The sequence below is a fragment of the Solanum lycopersicum genome, chromosome 4, assembly GCF_036512215.1.
Source record: "Solanum lycopersicum chromosome 4, SLM_r2.1".
NCBI classification, from domain to species: domain Eukaryota; kingdom Viridiplantae; phylum Streptophyta; class Magnoliopsida; order Solanales; family Solanaceae; genus Solanum; species Solanum lycopersicum.
The window spans coordinates 62,196,121-62,215,628 of NC_090803.1; the positions used below are offsets into that span (position 1 = coordinate 62,196,121).

The following is a 19,508-nucleotide window of genomic DNA, read 5'->3' on the forward strand; positions in this document are numbered from 1 at the left end:
TTCTCTCAGACTGACCATCGGTCTGAGGATGGAACGCAGTACTAAGGTTCAACCTAGTACCCAATTCCGCATGCAATGTTTTCCAAAACATAGAAGTAAAATGCGTACCTCTATCTGATATGATGGATAGTGGAACCCCATGCAATCGAACGATTTCTGAGATATAGATCTTGGCTAGCTTCTCGGCATTGTAAGTCACCTTAACCAGAATAAAATGAGCAGACTTAGTTAACCTATCAACAATCACCCAAATAGAGTCGTACTTACCCATCGTCTTTGGAAGACAAACCACGAAGTCCATTGCGATTCTCTCCCATTTCCATTCCGGAATGGGCATTCTCTAAAGTGTTCTTCCGGGACTTTGGTGTTCATACTTTACTTGTTGACAGCTTGGACATTTGGCAATAAAATCCACAATATCACGCTTCATTCTACTCCACCAAAAGTGTTGCTTTAGGTCATGGTACATCTTGGTTGCACCCGGATGTATCGAATACCTTGAACTATGAGCCTCTGTCAGAATAGTGTTGATCAAATCATCGACGCGGGGTACACATACCCTTCCCTTAATCCTCAAAACACCTTCCTCATCGATTGTCGCTTCTTTAGCCTCTCGTTGCAACACTTTATCTCGGATCCGGATCAATTTTTCATCATTAAACTGCTTTCCCTTAATCTTGTCAAGGAAGGAAGATCTTGCCTCCACACAAGCTAAAAATCCTCCCTTCTCATTTACTTCTAATCTAACGCTAGAGTCTGAACCTCTCTAGCCAATGGACGTCTAGAAGCTTGCAAGTGAGCTAGACTTCCCATGCTTCCCGCCTTTCTACTTAAAGTATTCGCTACAACATTCGCCTTCTCCGGATGATACAAAATAGTGATGTCGTAGTCCTTCAGTAGTTCCATCCATCTCCTCTGTCTCAAGTTCAAATCTTTCTGAGTAAAGACATACTATAGGCTACGATGATCCGTATAAACCTTACACTTAACCCCATATAAATAGTGTCTCCATTGCTTTAATGCAAACACTACCGCGGCTAATTCCAAATCATGAGTTGGATAGTTACGTTCATGCACTTTTAATTGTCTTGAAGCATAAGCAATCACATTCTTCTCTTGCATTAGCACTGCACCCAAACCCGAATAGGATGCATCACAATAGACAATGAAATTCTTACCTTCCACTAGCAAGGTGAGAATTGGTGCAGTAGTCAACAGAGTCTTGAGCTTCTGAAAGCTTTCCTCACACTCATCCGACCATACAAATGGGACATTTTGCTTAGTCAAGTTCGTCAGCTGGGAAGCAATGGAAGAGAATCCCTTGACAAATCGGCGGTAATAGCTAGCTAAACCAACAAAGCTCCTTATTTCTAACACATTAGTAGGTCTTACCCAATTCTTCACTGTCTCAATCTTAGAAGGATCCACCATAACTCCATCCTTAGAAACCACGTGCCCCAAGAAGGACACTGCATTTAGCCAAAACTCACACTTAGAGAACTTGGCATAAAGCTTTTTCAACCTCAAAATTTCCAATATCATTCTCAAATGCTCCTCATGTTCCTCCTTACTTTTAGAGTATATCAGTATGTTATCAATAAATACGATTACAAAGAGATCCAAATATGGCTTAAAAATCCCGTTCATCAAACTCATGAACGCAGCAGGGGCATTCGTAAGACCAAAAGACATCACTACAAATTCGTAATGCCCATACCTGGTCCGAAAAGCAGTCTTTGGCACATCCGTTGCCCGTATCTTCAATTGGTGATAACCGGATCTCAAGTCAATCTTAGAGAAGACACAAGCACCTTGTAACTGATCGAACAAGTCATCAATGCGAGGAATGGGATACTTATTCTTAATAGTTACCTTGTTCAACTGCCTGTAGTCTATGCACATCCTAAAACTCCCATCCTTTTTCTTCACAAATAATACCGGAGCACCCCATGGAGATGCACTTGGTCTAATAAAGCCTTTGCTTAACAACTCTTGAAGTTGGGCCTTTAACTCTCTTAACTCCGCGGGAGCCATTCTATTAGGGGATATAGAAATGGGGCGAGTACCTGGTTCAAGATCAATGCAGAAGTCAATATCTCTATCCGGTGGCATATCCGGAAGGTCTGCGGGAAACACATCTAAAAACTCACGAACTATCGAGACCGACTAAATTGGAGGTACTTGGGTAGTATCATCCCTAAGATGTGCCAAGAACGCTAAACAACCCTTACTAACCATTTTCTTAGCACGAAGAAAGGAGATGATACGAACCGGATTGGAAGTGTAGTCGCCCTCCCACACTAACGGATCCATCCCAGGTTTGGCTAACGTCACTGTTTTAGCGTTACAATCCAAGATTGCAAAATTTGGAGAAAGCCAAGTCATACCCAGAATTACATCGAAGTCAACCATTTCTTGAAAGGATTTTGCCGTAGCCGCAACTTGTAAGGCCAAAATCCGCAATTCTGACCTCAACCCCTTCACAAAACGGCGAATTCCGCTCTTGTGGACTGAAACAAAGTTGGGTGGCATACCTTGATAATGCACGAAACTTAGCCTCATATGCAGTAACTGACATCCTACCTTGCTCTAGGCTCAAGAACTCATCTCTTTTCCTATCCCTCAAGTCCGGGGGATATACTTCTCCATAAACAAGCTAGAGAATGAGGCCCAAGTCATAGGTGGTGCCTCTGTTGGTTGACACTCAACATGTGACCGCCACCACATTTTGGCGTTCCCTTGAAACTGATAACTCACGAACTCAATACCAAACCGTTCTACTATACCCATCTTGTGTAGTAGCTCATGACAGTCAACCAGAAAATCGTAAGCATCTTCAGATTCAGCACCCTTGAAGACTGGAGGTTTCAATTTCAAGAACTTACTGAAAAGTTCATGCTGATCATTTGTCATTATAGGCCCAGTAGTCAGACGTGGAAACGTGCATATGTCCAATGAGGCATTCATGCGGGGAGTCGCAGCAGTTGCCTGTTGTACTTCCGGACCCTGAGGTGCTGGTGCAGAAAACACTGGAGGTGTTTGACCTTGGTCAGATAACCCACTAAGATAAGCAAGAACCTGATTTATCATCTCTGGGGTAGGTTGGGGTGGTAGTTCCTCATTCTGCACTTGCTCAGTTTCCCCTTCCTCACCCTCTCTTACTACTTCTTCAGTCGGTGGAGGAGTTACCGCCCTAGAATCAGAAGGGCTAGCTGCTCGTCTTCTTCCTCTAGAGGACGTCCTCCCATGACCTCTACCACGGCCTCTTGCCGCTACTCTTCCTCGAGCTACAGCTTCAGTGGCTGGCTCAGACGCTTCTTGTCTTGCCGATGTTGGTGTTGGCGCAGTCGTTGCTCTAGTTCTAACCATCCGCGAAATAGAGTGAAGATGGTCAGATACCAATTTGTATCACTTAGATACCAATTGGATTCAAGTAGTAGCACGAAAGAAAGAAAGAAAGAATGGAATTTTCCTAAAGTCTTATAGCCTCTCAAAGAAAAGTAAAGGTGTCCCCCTACCGTTCCTTAAGACTCTACTAGACTCGTTCTTGTGTGATGAGACCAACGAACCAAATGCTCTGATACCAAGTTTGTCACGACCCAAATCGGGCCGCGACTGGCACCCACACTTACCCTCCTGTGTGAGCGAACCAACCAAATCTAAACCTTAACATTTCAATGTACTATCAACATAAAGTAATGCAGAAGACTTAAACTCATTAATAAAAACCAATTCAATAACTATTATTTCCCAAAATCTGGAAGTCATCATCACAAGAACATCTACTTCAAATTACTAAATCTAAGAGTTTCTAAGAAGCTAAAATACATAAAAGCTAGTCTATGCTAGAACTTCAAGGCATCAAGACATGAAGAGGAAGATCTAGTCCAAGCTAGAAGCATTAGCTCACCCTAATATCCGGAGTAATGAAGACTGGCTAGAGTTACTGTTGATTCGAAGATGACGGCACGTTTGCTGCACTCCACAATTAAACAAGAAGAAAACATAAAAGTAGGGGTCAGTACAAAACACGGGTACTGAGTAGATATCATCGGCCAACTCAAAATAGAAAACAGTATATATCAGATAACATCATAAAATCAACTAATATCCTTAGCATGCAGCATTTACAATTATCATAACCCTTGGTTACAACACCAAGCTCATCAATGAGGACTCACGCCTCTTCATCATACTCATTTGGGATTTAGGTTCATTAGATTGAGTATATTAACATCTTTCAAGATTCATTATCTTTATTACTCTCGTGTCGGTACGTGACACTCCGCTCCTCATATACTATCCTGGTGTCGGAACGTGACACTCCGATCCTCATATACTATCCTGGTACCGGAACGTGGCACCCGATCCATATTCTATCCTTGTGTCGGAACGTGACACTCCGATCCTCATATACTATCCTGGTACCGGAATGTGGCACCCGATCCATATTCTATCCTGGTGTCAGAACGTGACACTCCAATCCTCATATACTATCCTGGTACCAAAACGTGGCACCCGATCCATATTCTATCCTGGTGTCGGAACGTGACACTCCGATCCTCATATACTATCCTGGTACCGGAATGTGGCACCCGATCCATATTCTATCCTGGTGTCAGAACGTGACACTCCGATCCTCATATACTATCCTGGTACCGGAACGTGGCACCCGATCCATATTCTATCCTAGTGTCGGAACGTGACACTCCGATCCTCATATACTATCCTGGTACCGGAACGTGGCACCCGATCCATATTCTATTCTGGTGTCGGAACGTGACACTCCAATCCTCATATACTATCCTGGTACCGGAACGTGGCACCCGATCCATATTCTATCCTGGTGTCGGAACGTGACACTCCGATCCTCATATACTATCCTGGTACCGAAACGTGGAACCTGATCCCCTAATCTCCTTCTATCAATTCATCAAGCCTTCTTTCTTACCAAGGCATCATCAATCTCATTATTTTAGTTCATCACGCCTTCTTTTATACCAAGGCCTCATCATTAACAAAGAGATTAGGGTTTTTCAAGATTTGGGATTCAATAACTTCATCATGCTTATATAATCACAATTATATAATTACATTCATGCAAGCATACAATTAAGCACATAGCAGGGTTTACAATATTATCAATACATATCATTCGCTATTAAGAGTTTACTACGAATATCGTAAGAGAAACCATAACCTACCTCCACCGAGGACTAGTGATCAAGAAAGAATTTCCCAAAGCCTTGTGTTTTTCCTCTTCGTCCGTCTCTCTCTATCGATTCTCCTTCTCTCTCTTTCTGTTCTTTTCTTTTTCTTATTCAAACCCTCTTTCTTTTACCCTAATTAGCATATAATTAAGAATAAAGATGGCAATAATAACCCACTAATTTACTCAAGGTTACCTCTTTTAACCCCCAAGTAATTAGACTTATTAACATAAACCCACTAACTTTATAATTAAAGTAGGAATAGTCCAAAACGTCCCTTAAAACGTGTAAAGAAACCCGACCCAGCCTGGGATTACGCAGCCTGTGACGGCCCGTCGTGCCTGCGACGGTCCGTCCTGCAGGTCGTCGCAAGGTTCAAAGACTCAATTTCCACCAAAGAGTCTGTGACGGTCCGTCACGCCCGTGACGGTCCGTCACACACGTGACGGTCCGTCACACACGTGACGGTCCGTCCTGCCATTCCGTTACGAAGTTCAGAGAGTCGATTTTCAGTACCCAATTTCAAAATTTCTAAATGTTTATAAACAAGACCCCTCGACGGTCCGTCGTGCTCATGACGGTCCATCGTGGGTTCCGTCGTCTCAGCCTGTTTTTCCAGAAATAAAATCTGCTGCTCAAAACGGCTAAACAGGTCGTTACATCATTTCTTTGAAAAATTATTTCCACCTCATAAATTAGGGGGGAAAAGGTTCAAAGGAACCTCACATGTGTTTTTATCATTTTTATTCACTGATAATAATCCACACTATTATTCCAGGATCCAACAAATATAAAATATCTCTAACTTTGATGTTTTAAGATATACGACTACGAGAAATAATAACCGAAAAAGGAACAAGGGCTAAGATAGTACTAAAATTTTATCTCATAGCTTTTTTTGTTTATAATGGTACCAAAGATTTTATTTGGACACTGTAATAATTAATAGCATTTGGTAGGAAAGATAAAGAAAAAATTAATTTCAAAAAGAAAAACAGCTAAATTTATTTCATGTTTAGTTGAAACAACATTACGAGATGAATTATTACATGTTACTTATTCCAAAATTATAGTATTACTTTTATCCCATATATAACTAATCATAAATTAACTTGTTCGCAATCAAAATGAGCACTTACATCTATCTGTTCACTTCAGAGATAGATGAAGATAGTAATTTTCTTAAAAAACAAATGGACTTATAAATTTAGATCAATTTAAAAATAATATAATACTTAGATTTTTAGTAAAAAAACCAAAAAGCGAAACTTAAATAATTTTTAAGTCGAAAAATAAAAAGTAGAGGGAGGATTTTTATGTCATTTTAAACTTACTTAAAATTATTTTTAATTTTGGCAAACACTTCTTAACGTATTTTAAGTCATATTTGACTTATTTTATGTTATTTTTATATTTTCAAACACTTCTAAAATAAAAAGCTGATTTAAAAATAGATTAATCAACTAATAAGTCAATCCAAGCACCTTCGTAATAACTTGAAAAATAAACTAACTATATAAATTTTCTTTCTCACTTAGCATTTACCGAGCACATCTAAGAAAAATCATCTGTATTTCGTTGATTACCCTTTTTCTTTGTTTCAAGTACAAGACAAGTTTATAAATTAAAATTCAACAAGTTAAATTATACGTAGTATGATAAACGTAAAAATTCATATATAAAAAGTACTGTAATAATCACCAGATTACACAATATTAAATACTTTTTTTAAAACAATAAAAGACCAGATAAAATGTTTGGCAGATAAGGTGTAAGGCAGAGTAAATGATATTCCCTCATTGGATCCCTCTATAATTCAATGCATGCATCAACTGTAAATATTCAAACTCACATTTTCTTGTATTTAATTCAATTAAGATTCTGTAGGGGAAAAAAAAAATTAAATTCGATTGACCATAGAAGGTCTTGTTCATGTGCTTAACTGTCATGTATAGTTGTTCAGTAAATTAGTTTGATTTAGTCGTAGATTTTGAAGTTCAAAATTTAAAAATCAAAAATTTGAGATTTTAAAATTAATATCTTTTGAAATGATTCGAGTAAGTTTTTGAAAAATAAAAAATATTATAAAGATTTTTTTTTAAATTTTATAAAATGTTTATGATCAAACACTTGCTAAGAAGCTATTCAACAAAGTTAATAAATTTGATCAACTTATAAATAATTTATAGTCATTTATGCGTTCATACATGCTTATAAGTCGAGATTTATAATTTAAAACAACTAAAATTCATAAATCAAATATCTTGAAATTATGAATTTTGCGTTTAAATAAGTACTTACAGTTTGATCAGATCTTTTTCTCTTTTTTTTGTATTTTTCCAAAATAATTTTTCTCAAATAAAATTTGTTACACCTTTTTCATCATTAAGTTGTCCTTTTTTGTGCAAAATTATTTTTTAGTTTATAATTTTTAAAAATTACTTTAAGGACATTTAGGTTGTTTAAAATAAAATAAATTAATATTTATTAGCACCATTTTTGTCAAATACACTGGCCGCTGCTTATATATACTATATATATTTATTTGAATTATGACTTTTATGAGCATTGCATAATAAAACACAATACAATATTGTACGAGCATGCGACCTAACAAGGTGTTAGACAACCCATATAAAAATAGTCAGAGTTTTCCAGAAGTTTTTTAAAATTTAGGTACATATAAACAAAAAGTTCCTAAATTGTTGGACCATTTACAGCTAAGATGATGCTGGATATCATAAGTAATCCGTTAAGTTCTATTTCGAAGTTGTACGTTCCTTGTAGACTTTTTTGTTTTCTATTGTTTCTCGATCATCTTTTTTTTTTTGGGGGGGGGGGGGTCTTTTTAATTTTTTACGTTTAAAGAATCTTATAAATCATATTGTGGTACAGTAATAGGATCACTTTATTCTCGATTAGAAGTTGTGAATTTGAGTCTGAAATAAAAAAAAGATCTTATAGAAGTGCAAACTAAATAAACTTACAGTATATGATTCAAATCTAATCGAGACTTTAACAAAAAAAAATGATAAATAAGCTCGACGTTATAATTTTAAAATACGAAGGTAGTTAGCTAAATATGAGGTAAGCAATGGTTAGGAATAATGAAACATAGGGATTTTAATTAATAATAGGTTAGTGACAATCCACAGCTGGAAATTATAATTTTCAGAAAAGAAAATGAAACATCCGTGAGACACGCTGATTTCTTAGCTCCAAGTCACGGTTACCGGGGTTTAAGAGCATTGCAAATAGACCGCATAATAATAATAATAATAATAACACCTTTAGCTCATAAGAATTATTCAAATTTTAGGAGAAATTATCAGTTTTGTTACTATTGTTTAACGCTCCCCTCACCTCCGATGCTTAGAATCTCGTGTATAAACACTTTTAACTTTGGAATTCAACATTAGGTGAAATTAATCCTGATCTGATATCAGATCAAATTAAGCCTTAGACCTAATATATATTTTAAAAAGTTATTATTTTATTTTTCTAGTTGCGTGAATTTATGCATAACTCCCATTTCTACGTACCTTAACTATTTAATTCACATGTTCATGTATCACTTTATCTTCAAAAATTAAATAACGTATATTTGTGATGTGAAATATTTGTTCGTATATCTCACTCTCCTCAAAATTAACGGCTCATTCAATTGCCAGAAAAAAAAGAAAAAGTTAGCAAATCTTACATTATCCAATTGATCATATAAACAGTAACCAATATTTATATCTATAAATTTAAGATTTTTTTTAAAAAAAGTCCCGTGAACCTCATTTCTTGAACTTTAAACACTGCACGTGATACTTTTGAGAATGTCTCTAGTTTTCCCATGATGTTTTTTTGATAATATGCTTAAAAAGTATATATATATAAAATTCTTCAAACGTAGTGCGATGTTACTAAGGAAATTGCACTATTGTATCCGTGACTATTTTCATCAGCATACGATACTCCTTCGTTTCGTATTAGTTATCAAAAATATTCATTATAAACACTTTTTAAATATTTTGAAAATAAGACTCGCTTAAAATAGTACAGGAAAGAGGAAGTAGGTTTTATTTGTTTTTTTTTTATCTCATCTAATACAAGCTGTATTTGTTCAAGTGCGTAATTATATTATAAGATAAATTATGATATACTATCTTAGTGATGGAGTGTCATCTGACATATAGTGTGCAATGTACCGGACAACTAAGAATTGGTAAGTGTGAAATTTTAAAATTAAAATCGATTTGTTTAGCATTCTTGATTACTGGAGTTCATTGGATGCGAAAATTTCTGGATACTGCACAAAAAATTAACAGCTAGTTTATCCATTTTATGTATATTTGCACAATTTAATAATCTAATCCAACACATTATTGTGGGATTAGAGAATGGCTTCCTTGATAACATACAATTAACATTATATAATTAATCTGACAGCATTTTGTAATTCGAAGAATAACGTGGGTATATGTTTATTTTCTTTTATGTATAACGAGTTTATTCAAGCAAAATATTTGATATTATCAACTCTTAGAGTATACATGAGATGACCTACTACATCTAAAAAAATATAATTAATATAATCATATATTTTATCTCAAAATTATTCACTATAACAAAAATAAATTTTAATGGCATTAAATATTAACACTAATAAAGAGTGCTAAAATTTTTATCGATATCAGTTAAATGTTATTAGAATTAATATCGTCAAAAGATTTAGAGACATATACAAAAAGTGATCACTGCCACTATAGATACATATTTAATCTCATTTTGATAATACACACTGTAATAATTTAAAGAGCATAAAGCCGAAAAGAGAAAGAAAAAGAAAAAGTAGATAAAAGTAAGTAATTTACAAAATAGGAAATAACAGTTGTCACGTGATAGCTAGATCCAGCTGGATTATTCAATTTCACAGCTCCTTCAGCTCTTACTAGGCTGCTGCCTGCAGTGTAGCCATATATGCATCTCACGAGACTTTTGTTGTGTCCACTAAACTAGCCGGCAGCTTCACGCTTTCTCCGTTCATTTTTACTTGTTCAATATAATATATATAATGATTATTTTTTATTTTTCACTTATAAAATTCAGTAAAATTTAATTATTTTTAATTTATATAGTACAGTTAAAAGAGTATTATATCATTTATAAACAAGTAAAAAGAATCGAGATATAATATTTTAAACAAGAATGCTCAGTCACATTTCTCAATACTTCTTTTTGCCAGCTAGACTCTTTTCCATTTCATCATATTTCCACACACATTTCCCCACATCTTATTTTCCAGCCTGTGAATACTCTTTTTTGTTTTTGTTTGTTTAAAGTAACCCAGTAGAGTCTCAACGTCTCAAATTCTGTACCTTGTAAATCCCTAATATACCCTTTGCTTTTTATCGTCACTGCTGTTATTCAATTATTATTATCCATCCATAGTGGTCCTGCAGGTTCAGGCACCACTTTTATGGACCAAAAGCAAATGCTGTAAATAAGCTGTATTGCTCTTTTTGATTTGTTGTGATATTATTATTTACCTATCTATTTAGCTAAAGCTAATTTTTTTCCATCCTCACCTTAAAGTGTATAGCGTTTGATTTTAGCAATGGTCACTTTCTTAGTGAGTTCCTCCATGACTTATTTTAATGCTTTTCTTTAATTAAAATAAATTAAATAATCTCACACCCAAATCACTCTCTTATATAAATACCCCCTTATTCTTCATAACAATCTCATCTCATTCCCACACCTCTCCTCTTTTATTCTCTGTTTTAATACTCTTCATAAGCCTCTAATAGAAGAAAAAAAGAAATCAGCAATGGCTGCTCATATCATTTTGAAGCTCTTTCTTGTTATTTCCTTCTTTAATGTGTGCTTCGCTTCCAGAAAGCTCACTGCTTTAGTACAAGACCCACAAATGCAGCTTTTGAAATACCACAAGGGGGCACTTCTTTCTGGCAAAATCTCTGTAAACCTGATTTGGTATGGCAAATTCAAGCCATCCCAAAGAGCTATTCTATCTGATTTTATCAACTCCCTTTCTTCTTCAACTCCATCTAAAACCAATCCATCAGTAGCACAATGGTGGAAAACCACCGAAAAATACTACCATCTCGCTAATTCTAAGAACACCCTTTCCCTTAATTTGGGCAAACAGGTTCTCATCGAAAATTATTCTCTAGGAAAATCACTAACCCAGAAGCAAATCGTGCAATTGGCATCAAAGGGTGAACAGAAAGACGCCATTAATGTTGTATTGACCGCCTCTGATGTTGCGGTTGATGGGTTCTGTGTCAATCGATGTGGAACTCATGGGGCTTCTAAGGGTGCTGTGATTAACGGAAAAACTTATAAATTTGCTTATATTTGGGTGGGTAACTCAGAGACTCTGTGTCCTGGCTACTGCGCCTGGCCATTCCACCAGCCCATCTACGGACCACAGACCCCACCATTGGGTGCACCAAACAACGATGTGGGTGTTGACGGTATGGTGATCAACTTAGCTAGCTTATTAGCTGGAACCGCAACAAACCCATTTGGAAACGGTTACTATCAAGGCGAAGCAGATGCACCATTGGAAGCTGCATCTGCTTGCCCTGGTGTGTACGCAAAGGGTGCTTACCCAGGCTACGCTGGAGATTTATTGGTGGATAAAACAACAGGTGCAAGCTACAATGCACATGGTACAAACGGAAGGAAATACTTGGTTCCTGCTTTATATGATCCTGCTACATCTTCTTGTTCAACACTAGTCTAGAAATAAATAATGGTAGAAATGTAGTACCAGTTGTACACGAAGAAGAAGAAGCTAATCTAGCTTAGTGAATACTGTAATTTTTGATTCATTGATTTGTTTGAGGTTGAAAATTGAAGAGCAAATTGCTTCGGTTTGCTTTCACAAATATTGTCGAATCTTATTTACTTTTAAGCAATTTTACTGTTTACTAAGATTAGTGATTATTGGTAAGTAATTTGTTTAGTAAACCGTAATCCAGGTGTCATTCAACATTTTGCCTAAAAGGAGATTATTCAAAGGAAAGTCTAATGTAATATATTAGGTCCGTCAAATAAAGTAATTGTATTAAATAGCAACTTGTTAATTAAAATTAACACATTTTAATTTAATTTTAATATATAATAAACGCTTTAGCAATTCGTCTCTTTTTCTAGATATCTCGCTTGCCACACAACATACACATACATATTTTTTTCATTTACGTGTCTACTCATATATCTTGCTCTCATCTTTTACTTTATATAAACACTAATATATAAATTGTGTCTATTTGTATAAAGCGAGAAAAATAATATATATAAATACAAATATATATCTTTTTTATTTTATACATATATAATTATATAATATAAATATGTTTTTCTCAATATTATATTTAACTTTTTTTCTCACTTTATATAAACACAGATTATAAAAAAATATATTCTTATTATTATATAGTTTCTAAATATTTACTTATACAACAATTCTTTTGTATAAATATATCGAAATATACACAATAGCTATATCAAAAATAAAATTTATTATAAAATATAATTATATAAACTCTAACTATACTAACCAATATTATTTTATTTTTGCTAAACCTATATTTTAATAAAAAAAATAAAGATAGTCCAGGTTGGAGATACTACCCCATATGCCATAAGGTAAGTTCTAAATTACACACATCCCATTTCTTATTTCCACTCTTATTTTATATGCAATATTATGCGGAGGAAATAAAATGTTAAAGATTAGATAAATTAAAGAAAATATCGATTTTTGAAAAGAAAGGCATAGTCACCTTTCATTGCAGGGGTGTCAAAATGTATCTAAACATTGTTAATCCGTTCAATTCGTCCTGAAATTGGATTGGACTTAAATAATTTAAATTGGATTCACTCTCAACTCGTTCAAGTTTAATTTATTTGAAGAGAATTTTCAATTGAGCTCAATTCAATCTTCAATTTCAGCTTGTTTTTAAACTTTTTATTTTATTAAGATATGTTCCTATATTGAAGATATATGAATTATTATCTATTTAACATCTTTTTTGATTCAACTATTCATTTGTTATTTTTTTAAACAAAAAATTCTTGAGCAAAATTAAAATTGTAATTATAAAAGTTAAATATCAATATCTTAAATGAATTGAAATGAATCGGGTCAAATTGGGTGGGTCAAGACCCAACCCATTTTTTAGCCCACTACCAAATCCATTTGAATCTAAAGTAAACTTGGGTTAGTCAAGACCCAACCCATTTTTTAGCTCACTACCAAATCCATTTGAATCCAAAGTAAACTTGGGTTAGTCAAGACCCAACCCAATTTCTAATCAACTCATTCTAATATTTTCAATGTCAATCCAATCCGCCCATTTGACACTCATATTTCCGTGTGAAAACATGGTGGTCTACGCAGAGTAAGTTAAGGGTCATTTGTCAGGTAGAAACTTTAGTAACGTAGAAATTGGTTAAGAAAAAATAATCACATATCCATTTATTTATGTATTGCATTAGTTATGTGTAATTTAGTTATTTATTAAAAAAAATATTCTTTGAACTAGTAATTTTATGCTTCATGAGCTTTTATAGACTGAAACCACATCCTCTGGACTTTAGGAAGTTTTCAAATTTGATGAGAATAATACAATTTGGGAATTTTATGAATTTTTAATGATTTAAATATAGATCTCGTGATTTAATGATACTTTTGATTTTCTTTTAACGACAAGAGAGGTTGCCAAGCAGTAAATATCTTTTATTTTCAATTGTAAAGTTGTGAATTTGATTGAATTAATTGAACTAAATAGGAACATCTATGAGGATACTAATCATCCCATAAAAATATTTTTAAGAAAAAAAAAACGAAAAAATCAAGCTAAAAAGTACTTTACCAATTTGGCAATAGATTTTGAAATTTGAATATTTAAATATTTGAAGTTGTAACTTTTGGATCTTAAAATTATTCTTGGATATGCATTTTGTTAGTAATTTTTTTTTTTTTTAAGTTTAACTAGTGAAAGTCTTCAAACTATTGAATTCAAATTTTGAAGACCAATTTTCAAAATTTGATTTGAAATCTCTTAGAATCAAATGTTAGCTGTCATGCAGCAATATTGTAATATTCAACTTACCGAAATTGTTAGTGATAGTCTTGATGGGGTTATCTTTCTTTTGAAACAAGCTACTACCATATCTACATTGGTTTGTGTTTCTCTTATTTTCTGTTGAGAAAGTTGTTGAGTATCACAACGGAATAATGAGCCGTTTGTTTAACGTGAAATATAAAGTATAATAATTTTTTAAAAAAATATAAAATTATTTTATCATATATTTAATGAAAGGAATTACATAATTCTAAAATAATTTATAACACAATTTATTCATAAATCTTAAATAAATTTAGTTTTATACCTAATAAAATAACTGATTACAAAATAACACGAATTAATGGTAAGTCAATAATGAGCAGCGACCCGGAATCCATAAGTCAAGAGTAAAAGATTGCATCTTTCTTGTATTGCGTAGCAGCTAGCAGTAGCTCCAGTTAATGAAAATGAAAACGCGCTTTTGTTTAATTACACTTTTCTACCTTAACTGCTTTCTCAGCACCTTCATTACATACATAAAACGCCTCCCTCTGTATAAATAACCCTCCTCTGTTCCCTTGGTGTTCATCCAAACCACAATTTTTCAATTTAGATTTTCAATACTGTTTTTCTAGAGTAATACTAAAGAGATAAAGAAAATGTCTACTTCTTTCCATTTCATTTTATCACTTTTTGTATTGATTTCTTTCATCAATGTGTGTTTTGCTTCAAGAAAGCTAACTGCATTAGTAGAACAAACTCAGCTCTTGCACTACCACAAGGGTGCACTTCTTTCTGGTAAAATATCTGTCAATTTGATATGGTATGGCAAATTCAAGCCATCCCAAAGAGCTATTCTATCTGACTTCATCAACTCCCTTTCTTCTTCAAATCCATCTAAAACCAATCCATCCGTAGCACAATGGTGGAAAACCACTGAAAAATACTACCATCTCGCTAATTCTAACAACACCCTTTCGCTCAATTTGGGCAAACAGGTTCTCGTCGAAAATTATTCTCTAGGAAAATCACTAACCCAGAAGCAAATCGTGCAATTGGCATCAAAGGGTGAGCAGAAAGACGCCATTAACGTTGTATTGACCGCCTCTGATGTTGCGGTTGATGGGTTCTGTGTTAATCGGTGTGGAACTCACGGGGCTTCTAAGGGTGCTGTGATTAAGGGGAAAACTTATAAATTTGCTTATATTTGGGTGGGTAACTCAGAGACTCTGTGTCCTGGCTACTGCGCCTGGCCATTCCACCAGCCCATCTACGGACCACAGACCCCACCATTGGGTGCACCAAACAACGATGTGGGTGTTGACGGTATGGTGATCAACTTAGCTAGCTTATTAGCTGGAACCGCTACAAACCCATTTGGAAACGGTTACTACCAGGGCGAAGCAGATGCGCCATTGGAAGCTGCATCTGCATGCCCTGGTGTGTACGCTAAGGGCGCATACCCAGGCTATCCCGGAGATTTATTGGTGGACAAAACTACAGGAGCAAGCTACAATGCGCATGGTACAAATGGAAGGAAATACTTGGTTCCTGCTTTGTATGATCCTGTTACATTTACATGCACCACTTTGGTCTAGAAAATTAGTGCACTAATTTTGTAACTATTGATTCATTCATTCATTGTTCTGTTATGCAATATCCGAATATTTACAATCACAAGAGTATAATACTATATTAATCAATATCCAATCCCAAATTATAACATAAATTTTACTGTTTTTTATTTTTTACTTCACGTACAAACATGGGAAGAAACAAATAAACATTCAAACTATTTGTTATGATACATCAGATTGAATGCCATACTTTAGAAGTCGTAATTTTTTTCTAAAACAGATGAACACTATTATTTTTTGTACTGTAAAGTGATAGCAATCAATGTGATGATAAATAGGATAATAATTACAAAAGAAGTACTCTGGTAGATGTATAAACAAATTCGCCGAAATTCAGCTCCTAGTTAAATGCTTTACATTATTTAGGGAGTTAAGGCCGACTAGTAAAGTCCCTAACGAATTAGGTGCGCCTAAGAAAATTATAGAGGAAACATATTAGCTCCGGTGGTTGGCTATTAAAATATGAGTTTAACTGCTATCCACTGATGGTGGACAAAAAAATTACACGGATATTTTATTTTTGGAAATATTTAATTTTTTTAATTAATATATTTTAATATTATTACTATTAAAATAAAAATAATAACATAGTGTTATATGGTAACTTGAATTATAAATTAATTGTACAAATTTAATTAGGATTCTTATTTGTCTTACCAAAAATAAAAAATACATAATTTCTTTGTGTTTTCTTAGTTGGATTAACGTTCTTCTTTTTCTACATAAACCATTGAAGCAACCAACTATCCACCATTGAAGCAATTTGAAACAATTATCATGGTAGCATTTTCCTCGTATATCTTTTTTTACATAACTTATTAAGTCTTTTTCGCAACATGAATAAACGTTTCAAAGAAATATTCTTGTTTTAATGTATGAAGAAATTTATGTTTTGTATTGATGAAGATATTTAAAGAATACGTTTAAGAACTTTTTAGCAAATTGAAGAAGTTCAATACATTAGCCATGAAAAATATTTAAAATTTTAAAGCTAACTTACCCTATCAGTCTAATATCTAATAATTGTGTATTGCAGGAAACTTTTGAAATCTCTAATTTAGAAGAGCAAAATGCAGAAGGAATTGAAGATTCCTTGGAGGATATAGAAAGAAACATAAATGCAGTTGTATCTTTTGTTCCTCAACTAGGTGAGCAAGAATTAAGAGAGTCTTACATCGGTATGGAATTTTAATCACTTGATACTGGATTTAAATTTTATCTTGATTATGCTCATCGTAATGGTTTTAGTGTGCGCAAAAATCGAATTAGTAGATCAAGAAAAGATAAATCTATTATTGGTCAAGAGTTTGTTTGTTCAAAAGAAGGATTTCGTTTAAAAAAATGTAACCAAGCATGCAAATGTGATTAAATCATGGGCCGTATTTAATAGTGTTTGATTTTGTTTGCTTACTCTTATAAGTTTGAATATGTTGATTTTGTTGCACTTTATGTTTCTGGAATAGTTTCATATTAATATTTTGCTAGCATTGCTTCAATGGCAACAAGTACCGGTTCTTATAAAAAAAAAAATATGTTGGCAATGATTTTCTTTGAAGGATTGAAGTGCTTTCCAATAAGAAAACACAAGAAATTATGTATTTTTTATTTTTGGTAAGACAAATAAGAATCCTAATTAAATTTGTACAATTAATTTATAATTCAAGTTACCATATAACACTCTGTTATTATTTTTATTTTAATATTAATAATATTAAAATATATTAATTAAAAAAATTAAATATTTCCAAAAATAATATGCCCGTGTAATTTTTTGTCCACCGTCGATGGATAGTAGTTAAACTCTTAAAATATTTATCTTAATTAGTTAGTTTCCTTTCCTAATCTCGGTATCCCTGACCTTTTTTTTAAAAAATACATAAAAGAAAAAAATCCAAGCAACTTATAAGGATATTGTATATGTAAAATTTAGAAACGTTTTGGCAATAAGCCATATAGTTGGGTATAAATAGGCCGGTAAAAGACGAATAGGCAAGCACACGGATTGTATCGGTCAGCTTTTAGCTGCCCAGTGACGATAAGCAAGTTAAAGACGAGTAGACAAGACGTTAAGCTAGTGTCAATGGACTACGTAAACGATGACATATCACATGATTTTATACTGATCAATTTTGAGCCATCGAGAAGCCAATGATTTAGTGGGCTCTATCGACAAGTCGCAAAAGAATATTATTATAGACATGTACCCTGTTCCAATTACTCTAAAATTGAAAAACTTAAATAATTCTTCTTTTTTTTCATTCATTTTTATTTGTCCATATTAGATTTTGCATATATAAAGTGAGTATTTTATTGTATTACTCATTATAATTGGTGTCTTTTTTTTGACTTAAAAATGTGATTCAGAATAAATTCTTTTAATATGCTATAGTGATCAAGTAAAAGTGGACGATGAAAAAAATGCGTGCTACTAGCAATCTTGCATAAGAGATGGACGAGGTAGTAACTAGAAATCTGGCATATGTCCCTTTCATCCCAACTATTAGGTAGCGCACAATGATGAGAGACGGGGGATTGTCGCTATTGCAATCAATGCTAATATTAATTCACACCCTACTCATCCCATTTAGATTTTCAACATGTAATTAAGTTATTTGCCTGTTCGTTGGTATTCATAAGAGTTAATTATTCTTCTCCTCTTCGATATTAACTTGCTACACATCTCAAAATAATTAATATTATTATATTATCACTCTTTGAATATTATAAAGGATTTTTTTTTTATATTAGACAATTTATTTTTTATATAATAGATAAGTAAAGAAACAAAGATAAAAATTTGGGGGATTCTTTACCATTGGTGTGTAGTATTTAAAATTTATGAGATTTGAAACTTATTTTACATAAAATTTGAATCAAAGTTACTGACTATTTCTCCTATCCATCCTAGTACTTATGATTTGTCGCGTGCACATGCCTCATTTGTCTCCATATATATATATATATATACACACACTAAATACTTAGGGCTGAGCTAGATTAGGTTAAGATGGTTCAATTGAATCTTGGTTATGCATTGACAAAAATAACTCTTTAGTATTTTAGTACTCCCTCTATTTAAAAAAAAGATATTTCTATTTCTTTTTTAGTTTGTTTAAAAAAGAATGATTCTTTTTTATTTTTATAACACTTTAATTTTAACTTTTCACGTGGTATGCTTAAATTTAAGATCACAAGATTGAGTATTTTGGTACATTTGACATAAATTTAAATTAGAACCACAAGATAAAAAAATCTTCTTTTCTTTAACTCCATTCCAAATTAAACTAGGTCAATCTTTTTTAAACGGGGAAAATAATATGGAGAAGCAAAACACAAAAAAAAGTGGAAGGCAGGAGCAGGTGAAGGTTTAAAGTGGGAGCTACCTGCTCCACTAGGCGTTAATATAATGAAAACAGTACATTGTGGTGAGTAGCAACAAGTTGAACTGGCTGGTGTAATGGTGACTTTAGTATCAAGTACCATTAACTTGTGAGTAGTTCATGTATTTATGAGGAAAGGGGCAAAAAATCTACAAACATACAAAGTATGTGGCACACGTATAAGGTTGTGGG

The 19,508-nt window shown here is 33.5% G+C and overlaps 2 protein-coding genes across 2 annotated transcripts; both read left to right on the forward strand.

Moving 5' to 3' along the window:
• The first annotated feature begins 9,990 nt into the window (after nt 1-9,990).
• Nucleotides 9,991-12,112, forward strand: LOC101260427 (protein PHOSPHATE-INDUCED 1-like). Its single transcript, XM_010321880.4, has one exon. It carries the CDS (start codon nt 11,029-11,031, stop codon nt 11,965-11,967), a length of 939 nt encoding a protein of 312 aa, XP_010320182.2. The 5' UTR covers nt 9,991-11,028; the 3' UTR covers nt 11,968-12,112.
• A 2,620-nt stretch (nt 12,113-14,732) lies between these two features.
• Nucleotides 14,733-16,028, forward strand: LOC101268088 (protein PHOSPHATE-INDUCED 1). The gene has a single exon (XM_004253452.4). It carries the CDS (start codon nt 14,959-14,961, stop codon nt 15,895-15,897), a length of 939 nt encoding a protein of 312 aa, XP_004253500.3. The 5' UTR covers nt 14,733-14,958; the 3' UTR covers nt 15,898-16,028.
• The last annotated feature ends 3,480 nt before the right edge of the window (nt 16,029-19,508 follow it).

What these genes read in the sequence shown, in the direction of transcription:
- LOC101260427 (XM_010321880.4), top strand. Translation starts at nt 11,029, where the DNA reads ATGGCTGCTCATATCATTTTGAAGCTCTTTCTTGTTATTTCCTTCTTT.
- LOC101268088 (XM_004253452.4), top strand. Translation starts at nt 14,959, where the DNA reads ATGTCTACTTCTTTCCATTTCATTTTATCACTTTTTGTATTGATTTCT.